This window comes from Thamnophis elegans, chromosome 7 (genome assembly GCF_009769535.1).
Source record: "Thamnophis elegans isolate rThaEle1 chromosome 7, rThaEle1.pri, whole genome shotgun sequence".
Classification (NCBI taxonomy): Eukaryota; Metazoa; Chordata; class Lepidosauria; order Squamata; family Colubridae; genus Thamnophis; species Thamnophis elegans.
In genome coordinates, this window is record NC_045547.1 from 30,698,639 (window position 1) to 30,716,812 (window position 18,174).

Here is an 18,174-nt window from a genome sequence, read left to right on the forward strand (position 1 = left end):
GATGTCACCATATATGCTTTGACCCATGCAGAGATTTCAGGATGATATTTTTGTATGGATTTTTGTGTCAGGAGATAATGGGATTATCCATCTTGCTCACAAGTGCAACAGAGACTTTCAAAGGACACAAAGTTTGCAAACTTCATTTTCTAATCACCCCTAAAATCACTCATTAACCACTTTTAAGTTATTTGTGACATGTGAGTGTATGAAAATGAAAATAAAAAATTTGTGAGAGATAGAATGACAAGTTTGAAAATGTCAGGTGAGTCTATGTTTAATCTTGAATGAAAGAAATCTTTAATTATAGAGTCTGAAATTAAAAAGTCTGAAATAAACAACAAAAAGCTAAATTTATATCTTAGAGAGATATAAATGGACCGGAGGTCCAGAAAAAAATGGAACATTGAAACTTTTACAAAAATCATTTTGGAAATAATTATAAAGTACAAGCTGTTGCTCATGAGAAATAGATCCTGTTTTGATTTGTATAAGATATAGGCACAAATAAACAATTTCATGATTTCAAAAACAGGAAGAGTCAAAAACTAGAAGAGTCTAAAGATTTTAGGCAGAGAAAAGCTATATAGGCCTGAAAAATGATTATGACAATAAAAGTACTAAAGAGATTTCTGAAGAATGAAATCAGAAAATAACAGCTGCAGTATCAATAATGTCAATCATGATGTCTCTTCTATGGATGGATTAGGTCCAAAAATATTATTGAAGAAATGTGTCTGTCGAAACAAGACATCGATTTATAACTGACAGGTAAAGAGAATGATTCCGAAAAGGATGTTTCACAGAATCTATAAAGGAAACTAAAAAATTCTGTGCAATGGGACAAATAAGAAATGAAAAGGAATCAAATCCTATAACAAAGTTTGAATGAACTAAAGATTAAGACTGCTAAAAGCAAAAGGAAGGAACAGAATGTCACTTTACTGAACATAAAATAAGATATGCTGTTACTTCTGGCTACTTTTTTGGACTTTCTACTGACACCAATACTGAAGGTGATAAACATTTTTAACTAGAGAGAGAACTGAAGTGACAGGTCACATCAGCGCAGCTAGTGAAATTTCAATTTATAGTTTCCTGTTCCTTAATTTGCACTTCATTGACACAAACTCCTGGCTTAAATGAGAACTAAATAATGTTGGGGTTTTTTCTAGTTCTAATTTTTAAAGTTTTCACAAATGGAGGACTAATTCCCATAGCTACTTGTATGATTTGAAATTAAAATACTATATGAGAGAACAAGGAACGAATTTCCTGGATAAATCCACTCATATTAATGAACACTGAAATCAAACCTCTATCAATGAGATAAATCTTAAAGCATCTCCAGAGATCCCCCTTGAAATATGCCATGGAGGGGAGGGGGGAACACTGTGAATAGTACTCAGTTTTTCAGTTTGATACTGTTAATCCATACCTGTTTACAAAATCTCAGAAAACCAATCGAGTATGTCTTTCCCCATAAGCAACAAGTCCCATACATGCAGCTGGACCTAAAAGCAACAGGACAGTAGGTCAAATTAGAACAAAATAAAATTGTATGTGGAACTGGCTTAATAAAATAAATATATGTTTATGTATATAACAAGGGAATTACAATGTGGTATCTCTTTTAAGTAAAATCTGTCAAAGAAGCAAATAAACAAAATAGGCACACAAACATTTCTTTCACCATGCTTTTCGTGCCAAATTAAATCTGCTCCTTTTACTGCTCTAAGACAAAACTTTTACTTATTTCAATAGAGCTACACTACATTATTTGTATTTCTAGAGTATTACAAATTCCACAAATTCTCAGTGTGGAACCTGTTAATTTCAATGTTAATTTGAAATAGGAACAGAATAGAAATGGCATTAGACAATGTGAATGATTAAAATTAAATTCTAGCTGGATTAAGAACAAAAAGGCTACTAATATTACAATTCAATCCAATTAATCAATCAGCTGAAGGCAGATATTGATAAGGTGAACACATTTTGTTCAATATCAGGGCTACTTTTATTACTAGTTTCTTTTTGTTTTGGATTCCTTACATCTTTTATACTTTTTATATATCACAAGAGTTGCAATTAGGTGTCTTATAAATATAAATTATCATCTCCTTGTTGAGTGCTCGTTGTAGAAGAGATAGAACAAATGCTACAATTAATATCTACCTAGTCTTTCCCCCACCAAATAGAGAATTATTATATTGCAAAGTATCTGAAAGAACTGCTTACAAAAATATGGGAATACAAATGAAGCATCTCTCTTCAAATCATTAAAGCAACTGCATCCTTTGCAAGAGTTAAAACAATTTTCGGTTGTAGAAGCCTTGAAAAAGGCAAAACTCCTGAACCATTCAAAGTGACAGCTTCCTTAACAATCCATATGGCACAAAGCACCTCTTTCAAATCTCCTGCAGTCCTAAAACATATAAAATATGCATATGTATATATTTAGATACCAGATACTCACTCTATAGGCTTTCCTCTTATCTCAGACATGATGGAACTCTCTCCACCTAGGTACTCATAGCAGAGGCTAAGAAAGTTATAGATGACAAAAGCTGCAAAAAAGAAATAAGAGAGAAAGGGAGGGAGGGAGGAAGGAAGGGAAGGAAGGAAGAAAAAAGAAAAACACATATTAAGCTAGTAAAATACCACTCAGTATAAGCAAAAATGTCACTGTAAGAAGAGGTCACTATAAGAATGAGTGTTTGAAAAATGCCCTTTATGATTTTTGTACGTGCTTGTGATTTTTTAAAATTGCTGTTTCAATAATGGGATGTGCTCTTTTAAATGGCTCATTTAAAAAAAACAAGTTGGAGATATGATGGATGTTGCTAAACACTATAATACAGAAAACCATTATTGGCAGCTACAGCAAATAAATAGCTCAAGACAAAATGATTTGCTTGTTGCCAGGGCTAGCAGAATAAACAGAAATGGTGGGGGGAAAGCAATAAGGAAACCTATATAGCATTTCATAATACACCCATTCATGTATGCAATGATCATTAAATGAAATTAGAAGACAATCAATTAATGCTTACACTAGATAAAATTTATCTCAAAATTCTGAGCTTTGATTTGTTCTTTTAGAAAGTGCTGTGCAACTGAAAGAAAACCTGCAGCATTTAATAAGTAACATGTTCAGATGTCTTGTTCAGTGCAATGTAAACATATTTTTAGAATCATAGTGCTCCCTAGTGTTTGTGACATTGTTAGTATGTTCAATGAAGAAGTGACTTAACAAGGTTTCTTATCCAAATACTAGTCAGGTATTACATGGGTAAACTTGTTCATAAAAAAATAATAAAAAAATCTGCCCTTTAGAATAAAATAGTGCATTTTAGCCCGATTATAACATTTCAAAGAACATAGGTTAACCCAGCATTTAAAAGGTTTTATAAAGAGAACAGTACAAGTTTCTGCTCACCTAAAATAATAGTAGTTTCCCAGCACTCATAATATAATTTGGTGAGTTCCTAATTCAAATTTCTTTCTCATCCAAAGGGATTAGTTGCCAGAATCTACCCATTGTAACACCTTACATGTCTATTTTCAAAAATTATTGAGAATACATACATGAGGCCTTTCAGCACCTGAAATGTCACATACTGCTATCAACAGGAGAATTAGCTTTAGTCTTAGTTAACTGAATAAACTGTTATGGAATCACAAATTTCTAAGAACATATCTTCTCAAATAATCCATAACAAAGAGAGTTATTTAAGCTATGGTATATTTTCCCAGTTATTTGTGGCCAATTTACTGTTTTGCTAGTGGATTGTTGCTGGATGTTTCAACTATCATATGATATACTGAATTGCAAATATGAGCATCTTAATTTTTTAATCCTGTAATTATGTTGTAAGATATCACTATGATTTCGTTCCATAGTGTTTACATGCAACTGAGATGACATGCGCAGGATGATGGCTCTTATATACTTCCTTCTTTGAAAAGAATAAATAGTAAGAATGACATGAAGGAAGGTAGGAATGAAGGCCTTCTTGGGTGACTAACAGAGGAAAAATAAATGACATTGCTATAGGTGTGTACTATAAGACACCCAACCAAGCAGAGGAAATAGATGAATTCTTTGTTAATCAGTTAGCCCAGGTGTGCAGGAAACACCACTGTAGTAATGAGATTTTAACTATCTTTACATCAATTGAGAAACAAATTCTGCAGTGAGTAGATTAAACAGATTTCTTATGTGCCTAGCTAACAACTGTGTCACCTGAAAGGTAGAGGTGGAAACTAGAAGGTCCGCTATACTGAACTTAATCCTAACTAATAGGGATGGAATGATTGAAGGATTGGAAGTTGTAGGAAATTTGGGGGAGAGTGAATGTAGGAGATGACCAGGCTGAGCCTGAGGGAGGGGTCAAATGCATCCTTAATCACTCCCCTTTGTGCCCATAAGAGATCTAACTCCAGCCTAGCTTGAATTCCATTAACTTTTATCTACCTCCAACTTGCTTTGACCTTAATTCAATAGAATAGAATAGAATTCTTTATTGGCCAAGTGTGATTGGACACACAAGGAATTTGTCTTTGGTGCATATTTGGACATATAAGGAATTTGTTTTTCATGCATATTCATATTCTTATAGAGAGCTTCAGCATACAATAAAACTATGTTTTCATTTGATCTCCCTGGATTCCTGATATCCTGCATTTGACAGTGACCAGGTTATACTAAGATTTGCCACAATGTAGGCACAGGTGACTGAACAAAGTCAGACTAGTGTTTTAGACATTAAGAGAGGTGACTTCAACAAACAGAGATGAGAAAGGATTCCATGGATGGAAATCTTAGAAGAAAAAACAGTTCAGGATGCATGGGAAACTCTGAAAAACAAAAATACTCCAAGGCCCAAAAGAAAAACAAAAGACACCGGATGAGACCAGCATCGTTGCTCAAAGAGCTCTCTGACAAACTGAGGCACAAGAAGGACAAGTATAAAAAGGGGAAAGAGGGACACATAACTAAAACAAAATTAAGAGCTCAAATCTGTAAGGATGGAGTCAGGAGGGCTGAGGCTCTGAATGAACTAAATCTTGCAAAATAAAATGCCCCAAAAATAGCAAAAATAGTTTACTTCAATATAAGAAGAAAAGTCAAGAAAATGATCAGTCCACTAATGGGAGGAGATGGTAAGAAGGTGACCAATGAATCAACATCATTCCTTCTTTTCATCTATCTTTATGCAGAAGGGGAAAATAGCCCAACATCTTCAACTTAAACTGCTTAGAGAGGGCTGTAAAGCACTATAAAGCGGTATATAAGTCTAAGTGCTATTGCTATTATCAATAGTAGCATAATGGGAGACAGAACAGGGATGCAGGTCAAAGTAGGTAAGAAATCATGCTGTCCAGGAAGTCTTTATCCTCCTAGAAAGTAGACATTATTTACAATTTTATATTTATTTATTTATTTCTTTGTTTATAAATAACAAACAATATAAAAGCAGGAGTCTATCATAAGATGTTTTCAACAGGATACAACAATCTTATGTCCATTTTACCCAGAAAGGAATTAACTTCCAAGAAGATATATATAAGATTGCGTGGAAATGTCTGCAAATAGCTTGGCCACAATATTTTTATTATCAAATATGCTTATTATTTACAAATTCTAGAACTAATGTTTCTCATCAGATCGCTATCATCAGGCCATGTTAAGAAAATTAAGAAACAAACAAAAAAGTGATGTGGGGAAGATGGATGGAAGAACTGAATACATTTGGCTTGCATATATATTTTAACACTTAAAAAACATTTAATATTAAGTACCGAATGTGTTCATTTACTTTTGTATAAGGGCAGTCTTTCCCTAGCAAAACAAAAACAAAACCACCTCCCTTAAAATGAAGGCATTCTTCTCCTTGTCTGCTCTTGCTTTTTCTAGAAATAGTTCTGAACAGTTCATGAGCAGAAAATACAGAAAGGGAGGGGAAATAAAACACCATTAACACACAGGATATTGAACTGGACAAAGTGGCAAATTTTAGAATATGAACTGACCCTCTAAGCAGATGTTATGATGTTTGCAATCTCCCTAAGCGAAGCAAAGGGAATAATGGCTGTTGCTAGGAGATGAGATCTACAGAACAACAGGCTTCTTCCTATGACTTTGTATTTAGACATAAACAGTAGTGGGTAGGAATGGGGACACTCAACCAAACAAAAATAATTTCTGACTGTGCAATTGCTTGATTTATATCCTGCCTTTTTGCAGGAGGCTTAGGACAGCTTACAAAAAAACCCTGTATTCATTTTATTTGAATAACATAACTCAGTGAAATAGGTTGGACAGAGAATATGTCACTGGCTCAACGTTACTGAGGAGTGTATATTTCTGCCATTGGGTATCATATTCCAATGAATTGTTACAACTATGAAGGATTCCACATTTCTCTAAAAGAAAGAATTTGGGATCCATCATAGTCTCTTGTGAAAGGAAAATAGTCTTATTTCATCCCAAGTGGTCCAAGCAAAAAAGCACACCCGCAAATCCCAAAATAAAGGAATATGGCATAATGACAGAAAGGAGAAAACTATACTAGAGAGGCGGACTCTGAAGGCTCAAGCCACCACACTTCAGGAATTCAGATGAATGAATTGGCTTCAAGTGCTGGAGGATTAGAGCAGGGCTTCAAACACACATTATCTTTAACAGTCAGCAGATTTCAAGGGAGAATGTGTTATGGTGGTGTTCTCAGACCTTCACCGCAGTCAGTGTGTAGATATCTTGCTCAGAAAACAAAAATAAAAGCAATCATTCTCACAGAGCTCTTTCCTACAGTCATGTATTTCTGTACATTTCAGTCCTTTGATATCTGATTGTATTCTGCTTGGGTCTCTCTTGGAGCTAGAGGATATGCTAGAGAATCTGCACTAGTGCTGTGAGAAACAAACCTCAAACTTGGGGATTGGTTCTTTGCAAGTCCTTATGTTTGGGCCTAGGTCTGTGGATATCTTGATTTAGCCACCTCCTAGTCATCCTCTTACTCTTAGGATGAGTCACCTAAGGAGGGCATGACATCAATTCCCTTAAAGAGCTTGTCTCAGAACAAAAAAGATGTCATGCCAAAATGCTTTTAAGATAATCATGTTCTGGAAATGAGAATATCTATTCTCTTGAATTGTGTATTCAAACAAACCATAGCATTTAAAAAAAAATAGGAGTGACATTTTTTCTGCTTGTATTGTTATCATTGTATTCTGATAATGGATACAAATGCATTAATTTTAGATTGAATGTTTTCTCTGTCAATTTCCTGCTACAGAGGATAAAGAAAGGCCCAACAGGATTCTTAGCCTAAAACTAATCAATAAAGAAGAGCTAGTTAAGAAAACCTGAGTTAAGTGCACTCAAGGGAAAGTCACCATGGAATGATTTTGACTTTAGGAGAAACTAAAACTGACCACCATTTAACATGTATCTTGGTTTTCCAAAAAGTGAATTTTATTTAATTCTGAGAAATAATAACTAGGACCCTATGATAGGAGAAGCTGGTAGGAAAAGGGGTCCTACAATGTCAATGTTTCTAAATAAAGCGCCATTAAAAACACAATTATAAATAATTTGAATAACAGAGGAGAACATAAAGAAGCTGGAGTAGCTGTACAAAAAACTTGCAGCAGACTTGAAAGCAAGAAACGATACACAAGAAACTGAAAAGAGGATGACATTCAGAGGCGGTATTCAGCTGTTGTATCCAGTTTGGGCAAACCGGTAGCGGCTGCGGAATGCTCCATCCACTCGCCCCAGCATAATGCCCGACCATCTGCGCATGCACATTTGTGAACCGTAAGTGAATCCCACCACTGATGACATTTGTGTGATCATAAAGGAAGATGGGAAGCCTGGAATTATAGAGCAGGAAAGAGAAAGCTCATAATGAGCTCAGCTTAGCAAAGGAGGCAGTGAATATAAAAAAGGTGAACATTTTTAAATATGTTAAAAATAAAAGAAAAATGAATGAGTATATTAATTGCTCAATGATGGTGAAAAAAAGTTTAAGAAACAGAAAATGTAGAGCTTTTGGTTGCTACTTAATTCAAACAAATCATACATGATCTAGTATGATATTACAATAGAGAGAAAAGGCAGGCCTGATGCTTGAGTTAATACAAACATAGTCAGGAAATGTTTGTTTATTTTCAGTTACTTTAAATTTCCAGATGCTGGTGATTGGTTTCCTGAAATACTGAAAAAAATGTGCTGATGTCCTGGTTCCACGTTTTCTAAAGTGTTGTTTTTGTACCAATACTGAACTTAGAAAAAAAAATCCATCCTTAAATGTATATAAATAACTGCAATTTTTCTCTTTTTACTAAAGCAGGGGTCCCCAAACTTGGCAACTTTAAGACTTGCTGGAGAATTCAACTTTAAACTCGCTGGAGAATTCTGGGAGTTGACGTCCACAAGTTGCCAAGTTAGAAGACCTCTAGACTAAAGTGTTGGCAATAGGGTGACCTTCTACTTTAAAAAATGTATTTTAAGGCAAAAGTGTTTACAATCTTGCACATGCAGAAAGTAACAAAACAAAACAAAAATAAAAAACTGGTTTTTTTGGGCCAGCCACTCCCTTTTAGCCCACTTAATTCACAGGGTTACTGTTTTAACAAAATATAGGAGCCTGCTGAAATGAAAGGCAGGACATGATCCAAATAAATAGATACAATGTTAATGGAGAAAATGCTCACAACATTTGCAGTTAAGTGTAAAATGTGATGGAATATCTAAAACCATATTACTGTTGCTCTGTGAGTGAGATGGATAGTCTCTAAATTTGATAAATAAATAATTTATACATTCATTGGAGAAATGTCCTAAAAAGATGAAATTTTGTAAAATTCTTCACTTAGGAAACAAACATTAAATGTAAAGATAAAAGATTGGGTTATCTTGTTAATAATGGTACTTATAAAAAAAGATCTTGGAACATAAGCCAGCAGTGTATTAAGATTTCCAAAGAAGGAAAAAAATCACTTCTATACTGCATCAATATATTTCTAAATTAGGAAAGAATTGTTCCCCTTGATTCTGCTCTAATTTGGCACACACTTTTAAAGAAGGATTCATTGGAACAAATTCTCAGAAAGGCAGTGGGAATGATTAGGGACTAGAGCTAATATCCACAAAGAGAACTGGAAAGAGTTGGTTATTTTTAGTTTCAAGAAAAGATGATTAAAGGATAGCATTCTTCAAGTACTTAAAAGAATGTTACATATAAGAACAGATACTCCTCACTTAAACATGATATATTCAGTGATACTGTAATTCAAAATTACAATGGCACTGAATGAAAAGACTTAGGACTGTGCCCAAAGTTATGTCAGTTGCAGTGTCCTCACATTTATGTGATTGTGATCAAAACACTTGGCAACTAGTTTGCATTTACAATGGATTGCAATCATGTGATTGCCATTTGATAGCTTACCCGACGGCTTCCCCAGAAAGTCAATGGGGAAGCTAACAGGGAAGTTCCAAGTTGCTACCGCCTACTAAGAGAATTCCCTCTGATTTCTGAGGGTTGGCTGAAAAAGGTCTATGTTGAAATCCAGGCAGGATTTCGACACAAACTATTTGTAGCATGGGGTGTTTGCAGCCAGACCTCGGGGATAACAGGACTCTTTCTAGTTTCTACAGGGTAGTGGAAAAAAGTTCATCCTGAAATCCAAGCAGGATTTTGGCATGAAATATTTGCCCCATGGGGTGTTTGCAGCCAGCCCCCAGAAACAAGTGTCTTTCAGCTGCATGTACAATGGAGTTCTATCCTGCACCCAGAGAATCTTGAATATCTGTCAGTTTATATCTAACTTCCTTTTCTACATAATGAGAAATATCAACTTACATCTCTTTCTCTATTGTAGAATACCACAAACCTTATCTGTAAAACAAAGCCTTTTCTCCCAATATCTCAATTGGCTACTTCAGAGAACTTCAATTCTGGAACCCAGAAATTTATTATCAATAGGTGATGCACTCGGGGAGGGGGGGGGGGGCTTATGGCTATCCTACTATCTTGGTCAGAAGCTGCATGTACTTTCACAGAATCAAATGTAAGCGAAACAACATCATTTTTAATATGGTGACCATTCCTTCCTTTGCCCCACTTCCCAGGCTTTCAAACACCTTACCTTCATAACAATCCCGTATTGTCCCAAAATAAACATAGTATTGGTCATTGGTGAAGAAAAGGAGACTGAGCCATGAGTCAACAGCATAAATGGGAACGATGAAAAGGATCCTGACAATATAGCGTTGCTCATTGGGGCAACTGTAGCAGCGAAGGTGCATGTAGATCTAAATAAGAGAAAATGGAGGCTGGGATCAGAATCCAATCATGGACTAAAGAAAATCAATGCAAAACTCAAAGAACTGGACACCTCAAACAAGAATATTTTTCCCTAGCTTTCTTATATTGAAAGATAATAATTTAGTCAGATGCGTTCACTGAAAATTTTCCCTTCATTGGTTATAGTTAGATTTTGTTTTTTCTCTAGGAACTGAAGCTGACATACATCATATTACCTTCTATTGTTATTCTAATAAATAACCTGTGATATTAATTTATAGAATAATTAATAAACATATAACATGTTTCAGAATTATTTCAATTATATTCTCCATAATAACTTTAATATAATAAAAAAAATAATTGTCCTGCAGTTCATATAACATGAAGATGTAAATTTTATTTTCAGTGAAATTCCAGTGATACTACAAACAGGAAGTTTGCTAATTCCATATTACAAAAACAGGAATGTGAATTTTAATGAGATCATTTTCCATTGGGGGTTAATTTTAATCTCAAAGTAAATCCTTTTAATCTAATAGGATACAATCTATGATTAGTCACAAAATTCTGTCTTCTAATAAAATATAAGGATAGTAAAGTCAATCAGCTTCACTATCAGATTAATTAGATACAGTTTACAACCTGATCAATCACTATCTAAAATACAATGCAGTTTCAATATAGTGTATTTTTCAGAATATAAGACGCATCAGAGTATAAGAGGTTTTGAAGAGGAAAATTTTGAAAAAAAGGTTTTTGCACTCTGCAAACCTCCCAAAAACAGCCCGTTTTTCGCAAAAAACGGGCCTGTTTCCCCCCCCAAAAAAGGCATGAATAGCCTTTAGGGGGCTTTCAGAGTGCTCCTGGGGGGTGCCCCCCCCCAAAACGAGAAAAAAAGCCACATTTTGCAAAAACGGGCCCACTTTTTGTCAAAAAAATTGCATGCATAGCCTTTAGGAGGCTTATAGAGTACTCCTGGGGGCTGGGGAGGGGGGGGGAAATTGAGCAAAAAATGACCCGTTTGTCACTCATTTCTGCCCTCGCCAGCCCTCAGGAGCTCTCTGAAAGCCTTTTACAGGCTCTGCACAGCCATTTTTGTGAAGGGGGCAGGGCTTCGGGAAGCAAAAAATGCTGTATTCAGTGTATAAGACGCACCCAGGTTTTCAGCCTCTTTTTGTAAGGGAAAAAGGTGCATCTTATACTTCGAAAAATACGGTAGTACTATAACACAAATGCACATTGCATAAACAAGGTCATTCCCATCTTTGTGTTGTGGCAATGCTTTGTATCATGTGATTACCATCACAATCCTAGTATGTTTTTGGAAACCAAAAACAGAAAATGCTATAACACAAAAATTAAAATTGCAGTAGGCATTATAAGTCAATTATGCTTTCAATGTACTTCATGCTTTCAATGTACTTCATGCTTTCAAAAGCCAAAAAATGCAACTTTTAAAATAATTTTAAAAATATGTCTAAAATTCTGTGTTTAATTTAACAGCACATTTCCACTGCAAGTTAATATTTGGACTGGTTGGAAAATGTTGATTATTAATTGTAATTCTGAAATAGGCTTTTCCCGGACTGAATGTTTTTCTAGTCAGCAAAGTACCAAGTATTTCAATACAGAAACTACTGAAAAAAGAAACTCTTTGAAACTTCATGTCAATTCCGTTAAAAGTACAAAACTCATGATGAAAATGTTCAATTATTGCTTCAAACAGTTCAAAGGAAAACTTTGATATAACCCTTTAATTAGAATATAATTAATATAACAATATCATGCAAAATAAATGCATAGTAAAAAATTTTTAAAGTTTTATTTTACACACATAAACACATCAACAAGAACAAACACATGACTTAAGACAATATAGGAACGAAAAGTTCCATCATATATCATACAGCAGTTCTGTATGGTTTCTTTGCATAGTAAATTTATTTTGCCTGGTTAAAAGTATCATTTTGTTTCCATGGACAGCTAACAGAACTTACAAACTAAAAAATTTACAAACTGGAAGCAAATAGGTTTTTTTTCCTTATTCCTACCCTGTTTCTCTGAAAATAAGATCTCCCTAAATAATAAGCCCAATTGGGTTTTTGAGTGCATGCGCTAAAATAAGCCCTCCCCGAAAATAAGCCCTCCTCAAAAATATTGCAACACAGCAGCAGCCATGAGGTGACCACGTTCACCGCCTCCTGCACCTCAAAAATAATAAGACCTCCCCAAAAATAAGGCCAAGCGCTTATTTCCGGGGTCAAAAGAAAATAAGACCCTGTCTTATTTTCGGGGAAACACAGTAGCATCTGGCAATCAGAAAGTACATAGTTTTACAGACTCATTACCTATAAGATCACATCTGAAAACTATAGACGGATCCATTAATGTCTTTAAAAACTGTTAGATCAGTGCCCATGCCAACCTTTTGTAGCAATTCTGTAACAGTAGATAGATAATGGAACAGGAATTCCCTGTTCCTGTACTCTAGAATTCTATTAAGAATCATGATCCTAGGACCTGATCAAATTTTGAAGTAGAATTAACAAGATGAATAGATGTGATGGAATTTAGCCAGAAGATGGATCCCCAGAAGGGAGGGAGTACATTCCAGAGGAGTAAATTGTAATTCAGTCCAGGTAACATGAGGTAAGAACCCCTCCCTAATAATTCACATATTATACATGAAAGTGAAGTTCTCAGTCTGGCAAGATGTCTATAGGTGTGAAACAATAAATAACTCATCTTGGAAGAATTACTGAAGGACATTCTTGGTTTTGGGCCTGAGAGTAATCCATTCCTGAATCCTAATCCACCAGTTGATTCAATCGCATACAGAAGTTCTATAACTGATAGTCACTATCTAATAATTAAAAAGTGCTCAACAAGATTGCTAAATGGCAGAGTTTACCTATGTAAGTATAATATTGCAAAAGAGAAAGTCACATTTGTTTTGCGTTGGTATCTGATAAAAGTCAGCAGCTAGACTTTATGGTACAAAGACTAAGATGGGACAAAAGTGGATATATCTCTTCTTTTCACTGCAGTGAAATTAGTCATAATGATGACGACAGATAGAATGGGAAGAAAGAATCAAACATTGCTATTTATTCCGTGTACTGAGACCAAACAGAGGTACAAAGCGGGAAGATAATGCCAAAGGGTTATTAAACCTTATGAATCACAGTTTTTCATCATCATCTCATCCTTCCACCTATCCCTATATAATTAAATGTATAAAATTCCTAAATTAGCCAAACATATTATCATGAGTGAAGTGCATTGCTTATATACCACAGATGATGAAGAATTCTAGAATACTTTTTTTCCTGCTATGTATTCAAAATGGATTGTGATTAATATATACATATGTGTGTGTGTGTGTGTGTGTGTGTGTATGTGTATATATCTATCTATACCAGTGACATGCGGTGAAGGATACCGTTGGTGAGGCAAGAGCGGTGAGTCCCTCCCCAGCCAGCCAGCCACCCACCCCCACCCGACCTGCTCCCTGCCTGGCCGGCCAGCCGGCACAAAGACAAACCGCTCTTCTCCTCCCAGCCAGCCAGCCACCCGACCTGCTCCCAAGAATGTCAGCGGGGACGGAGGAGGCGGGGGACATTGCTTCTCGCCGCTGCCGCGCTCTGCCGCCTCGCCCCCCGCCTCCTCCGTCCCCGCTGACATTCTTGGGAGCAGGTCGGGTGGCTGGCTGGCTGGGAGGAGAAGAGCGGTTTGTCTTTGTGCCGGCCAGCTGGCCGGCCAAGCAGGGAGCAGGTCGGGTGGGGGTGAGTGGTGGCTGGCTGGGGAGGGACTCACCGCTCTTCTCCCAGCCAGCCAGCCACCCACCCCCACCCGACAAGGGCTCACCGCTCTTCTCCTCCTCCTCCTCCTCGTCCTCCCCGCTCGGTGCTGGGCTGGCTGCTGAAGAAATGGCGGCTAGTGGTCAAAGAAAAACCTCTCCAGAATCACCCTTGCACTTGCGCAGTCGTTCAAGTGCAAGACATGATTCGCTGCTCCCAGATCAGGAGGCGGGAGAATCAGTGCCTCTTTTGCATATTAAATCTTTTGCTTTTTAACTCCGCCTTAACTTTTAAAAGGCGAAAAATTCCTTAAGCAAAAGAGGCCCCGAATTCTCTTGCCTCCTCCTAGTTAACACTGAGAGCAGACACCAAGCCACTGTGACTTGAAATCTGGTAGCAACTATCCTGGCTTTAATTCATTAAAAAAAAATATTTAAAACTCTTTCCTTTCTCTCAGGAGACTGGGGAGGCTCCGCCTCCTTTGCCTCTAGTGACTGCACGTCCCTGATCTATACATATGTATGTATGTATGTATGTATGTATGTATGTATGTATGTATGTAGTGTCAATAAAAGTTAGCCTATTCTATCCGATCTTATCCTACCTTACTCAATCTTAATCTTATCTAAATGTCTCCAGGGCTGAAATGACAATTTGCCTCATTGTTTTAAAACCTAAAAGAAACATTTGATTTTCTGTAAATTTTATATTGCTTCACTTTTCCCTATAAATTACTGCTTATATTCCTTTTTTGAAAAGAAGTGGGCATAATCAATTAAAAAGCAAGCTGGGAAAAAATACACCTAGCTTCCTAGCCATTTCAATTCCCATTGGCATATCTGCAGAATTTTAAACCTTATTTCTCTTATACACTATTGAGTCGCATTAGTCTTGAAATTGTCAGTACCCTTATTTTTAAGAAATTATCATCAATAATCATTTGTATTGCAACTAAAGGAAAAAAAGCCCCATGCTCTTTTTCAATACATTTTTTTGGTTTATCCCAAAAGGATGGTTACATCTGTTCATTAAGGAAAACAGTGTTGGAGACAGGACCAGTTTAGAGAATTTGGAGACTCAATGCGTATCAAGTTTGCAGCCTCCCCACCTATAAATTTAACATTGCAGAAGAGTTACTATAAAATAAATTAAAATTAGGTATTTAAATTATGCATTCAATCAAAAGAATACTCACATAACTTGAACTAAAAATTAAACATATATCTCAAAGAAACCTCCTAGATATAAAACAAAATATAAACAGTTTTCATTTTAAAACATTCAAATTCTCCTTTAAAGAATCATACATCCACTGGCAGAGAAGAGCTGTTTATTAAAAAAACAAATTGTCCTACAATGATTGCCGTGAGTTTATCAGTGCTCAAAGTCAAGTTATATCACTCTGAATTACAGTGACCTACTTTCTCTTAAAAGTGCAGAGGATTTGGAACAAGACAGAAGCAGTAACCCTTCCATACTTCCAGGAAAGCTGTTCAACCAAAATATAATTCAAAATCCAAGTCATATAAACATATTTGTGAAGCAATGCCTTTGTTTTAAATTGCAGACAGGACAGCTTGGGAAAGAATGCAGAACAAAAAACACAGTAGAGGAAGAGGAGGAAAGAGAAACAGCATGCTTTGTAGCCCTTTGTTTTGACAAGAGATCTGTGAGTATGATAAAACAGTCCCTATGCAGTAAAATCTTGCTTAAAAGATTGATCTATCAGCTTCTTGGTTGCTAAAATGGAACCTGTTATTCAGTGGATGGACATGGCCCTTTAAAAATCCCCTCAGCCCACGGTAACAATGGGCTAAAACAGAACTATGCTAACCACTAGGTAGATGGGCATGCCCTAAATCTATATTGGCTATACGATAGCCCAAAAGAGGGCTAGACCAAAAGAGGCAGCTAGTTTCACACCCTATGACTGTTTGCACATAGAGGTCATCTTTGACTTACACTCAATCATTTAATGAGAGTTACAAAATTACAATGGACTTGGAAAAAGTGGCTTTCTATCTATACTTGTATGGAGGATCATTGTATCACCCCCACAGTCACATGACTGAAATTTGGGCACTTGGCAACCAGCTCACATTTACAACTGGTTGCAGTATCCAGCGATCACAATTTGCAACTGTTTTGGCCTATTTCTGGCCAAAAAAAATGTTAATTGGGGAACCTGATTCTTTTAATGACCATGATGATTTGTTTAATGACTGGTATATAATTGTTATAAAATTGGGTGCAACTTGACTTACCATTACAACAACTTACAACAGAAATTCTGGGGTTGTAAGTCCACAATGTGGTTGTTACATGTGGTCGTGTTGGCAGGTACTCTGTTAACCCCCATCCCCGGCCTCAATTTTTTATTTGGAGCCTAAGGGGATTACATATGTTAGAACGGTCTCAGTTGAGGATTGCTTATATATACTGCAGATCATTACATCATGCAAAACAGCAGTGCTTATAGCTGAAAGGAGACTGGGATATGTTAATGCAGGGGTGTCAAACTCGTGTCGTTATGGCATCGTCATGTGATGTATTGCGACTTTTTTCCCCTTCACTAAATTGGGCGTTGGCGTGGCCAGCACGTGATGCATCCGGCCCATGGGCCGCAAGTTTGACAGCCCTGTGTTAATGGAAAAACAACACTTTGGAAAACAAGCTTCTTCTCTACTAGATGATGAAGTTGATGGAGAGCAATTCAAAATGTTAAATTGTTTGTTTTACCTGGTGGCAGGTGATCAACACAGCTGTCCACACAAAGAAACCTGAGATGGCCTGGGCAGCTGTTGTCATTAGAAATATTGGCTGCTCCACTGCGGTGAGGCTGCCATCCTCAGGCATCCTGGATAAATTAGGGGCTGTGGCAGGGGTGCTGGCAGGGAATTCTGACTCAGGCACTGACATGGCTCCAGTTACTACAATCATCATTATTTTTTGTTGTTCAAACCTACAGGAAAATGGAAAGAGTAGGGGAAAAAATCAGCAGAATGACTTGAAATAACATAGACATAATCCAAAAATGCTAAGACAAAACTTCATGAATCTTGGGGGGATAAATTTCCTTCAATGCTAAACATACAGAGGAAATAATTGGTACAACCTATATATGCATTTACGATATATATAGCATGGTTATCCTCAAGTTTAGAAAACACAGAAGAAAGGACAGAAAAAACTAAACTGTAGTAATGTAATGTGCATTATTTGTTTTAACTCAATCTATAAAACATTGAGATGGACACTGCTCAGAACTAGCTTCAATTTATGTGGCTTATAAACCCTGTAAATAAGTAGATAAATACATAAATCCATAACTGATACAACCTTCCCTCCAAAAAAGAAACCGCAGCAATCCAAAACATAGCATACAAATGAGATTATAATGCAATACTAAAGAGAATCTAAATGCTTTTACATCTACAGTACGTAGTAATCTCTGTAGTTAGGTTCATTTTAAAAAATTATATAAAGTTCGGATACTTAGCAGACTTCACTAGAGATCAGCCTTAGAAGACAAGTATGTATGTAACCAGCACACAAGCTATGAAAATACAGATAGTTACTATATTTTCTTTGACAACTTTAGCCTGTTGATTTTTATTCTGGACAAAATAATGTTGTCAAAATCCACCAAAGCCATTTAGTTTTAGAAACCCGAAATTATACTCTACAATACTGACAGTTCTTGATTTATAATCACAACTGACAGTGGAACTTCTGTCACTAAGTTATGTGGTTGTTAAGTGAGCCACACCCAATTTTATCACCTTTCCCCCCCCACAGCCATTAAACAAATCATTAAGAGAATCTTGCTTCTCCCATTGACTTGTTTGTCAGAAGCTAGTTGGGAAGGTCACAAATGACAATGACTTGCCCCGAGGATGCTCCAGCCATCATAAATACATGCTGGGTGCCAAGTGCTTGAATCCCATGACTGCAGGAATGCTGCAATAGTGCGAGGTGTGGTTGGAAACAACTTTTTTTAAATCACTGTCGTATCTTTAAACTGTCATTTAAAAAATGGTGTCAGGGGC

General features: G+C 36.4%; 1 protein-coding gene across 4 annotated transcripts in view; it reads right to left on the minus strand.

The window, feature by feature from the left end:
• The window catches only part of TMEM184B (transmembrane protein 184B), a 38,169-nt gene that overhangs the window by 13,281 nt on the left and 6,714 nt on the right, over positions 1–18,174 (minus strand). For 2 of the 4 annotated variants that reach the window (XM_032221224.1, XM_032221223.1), the window contains exons 2-5: positions 16,865–17,087; positions 10,165–10,330; positions 2,480–2,570; positions 1,439–1,514 (exon numbers count right to left, since the gene is read on the minus strand). In XM_032221224.1, the coding sequence (XP_032077115.1) occupies positions 1,439–1,514; positions 2,480–2,570; positions 10,165–10,330; positions 16,865–17,068 (537 nt within the window). In that variant the 5' untranslated portion in view covers positions 17,069–17,087. Of the gene's footprint in view, positions 1–1,438; positions 1,515–2,479; positions 2,571–10,164; positions 10,331–14,192; positions 14,229–16,864; positions 17,088–18,174 lie in introns of those variants that run through there. The other 2 variants (XM_032221227.1, XM_032221226.1) reach the window with 2 other exon arrangements.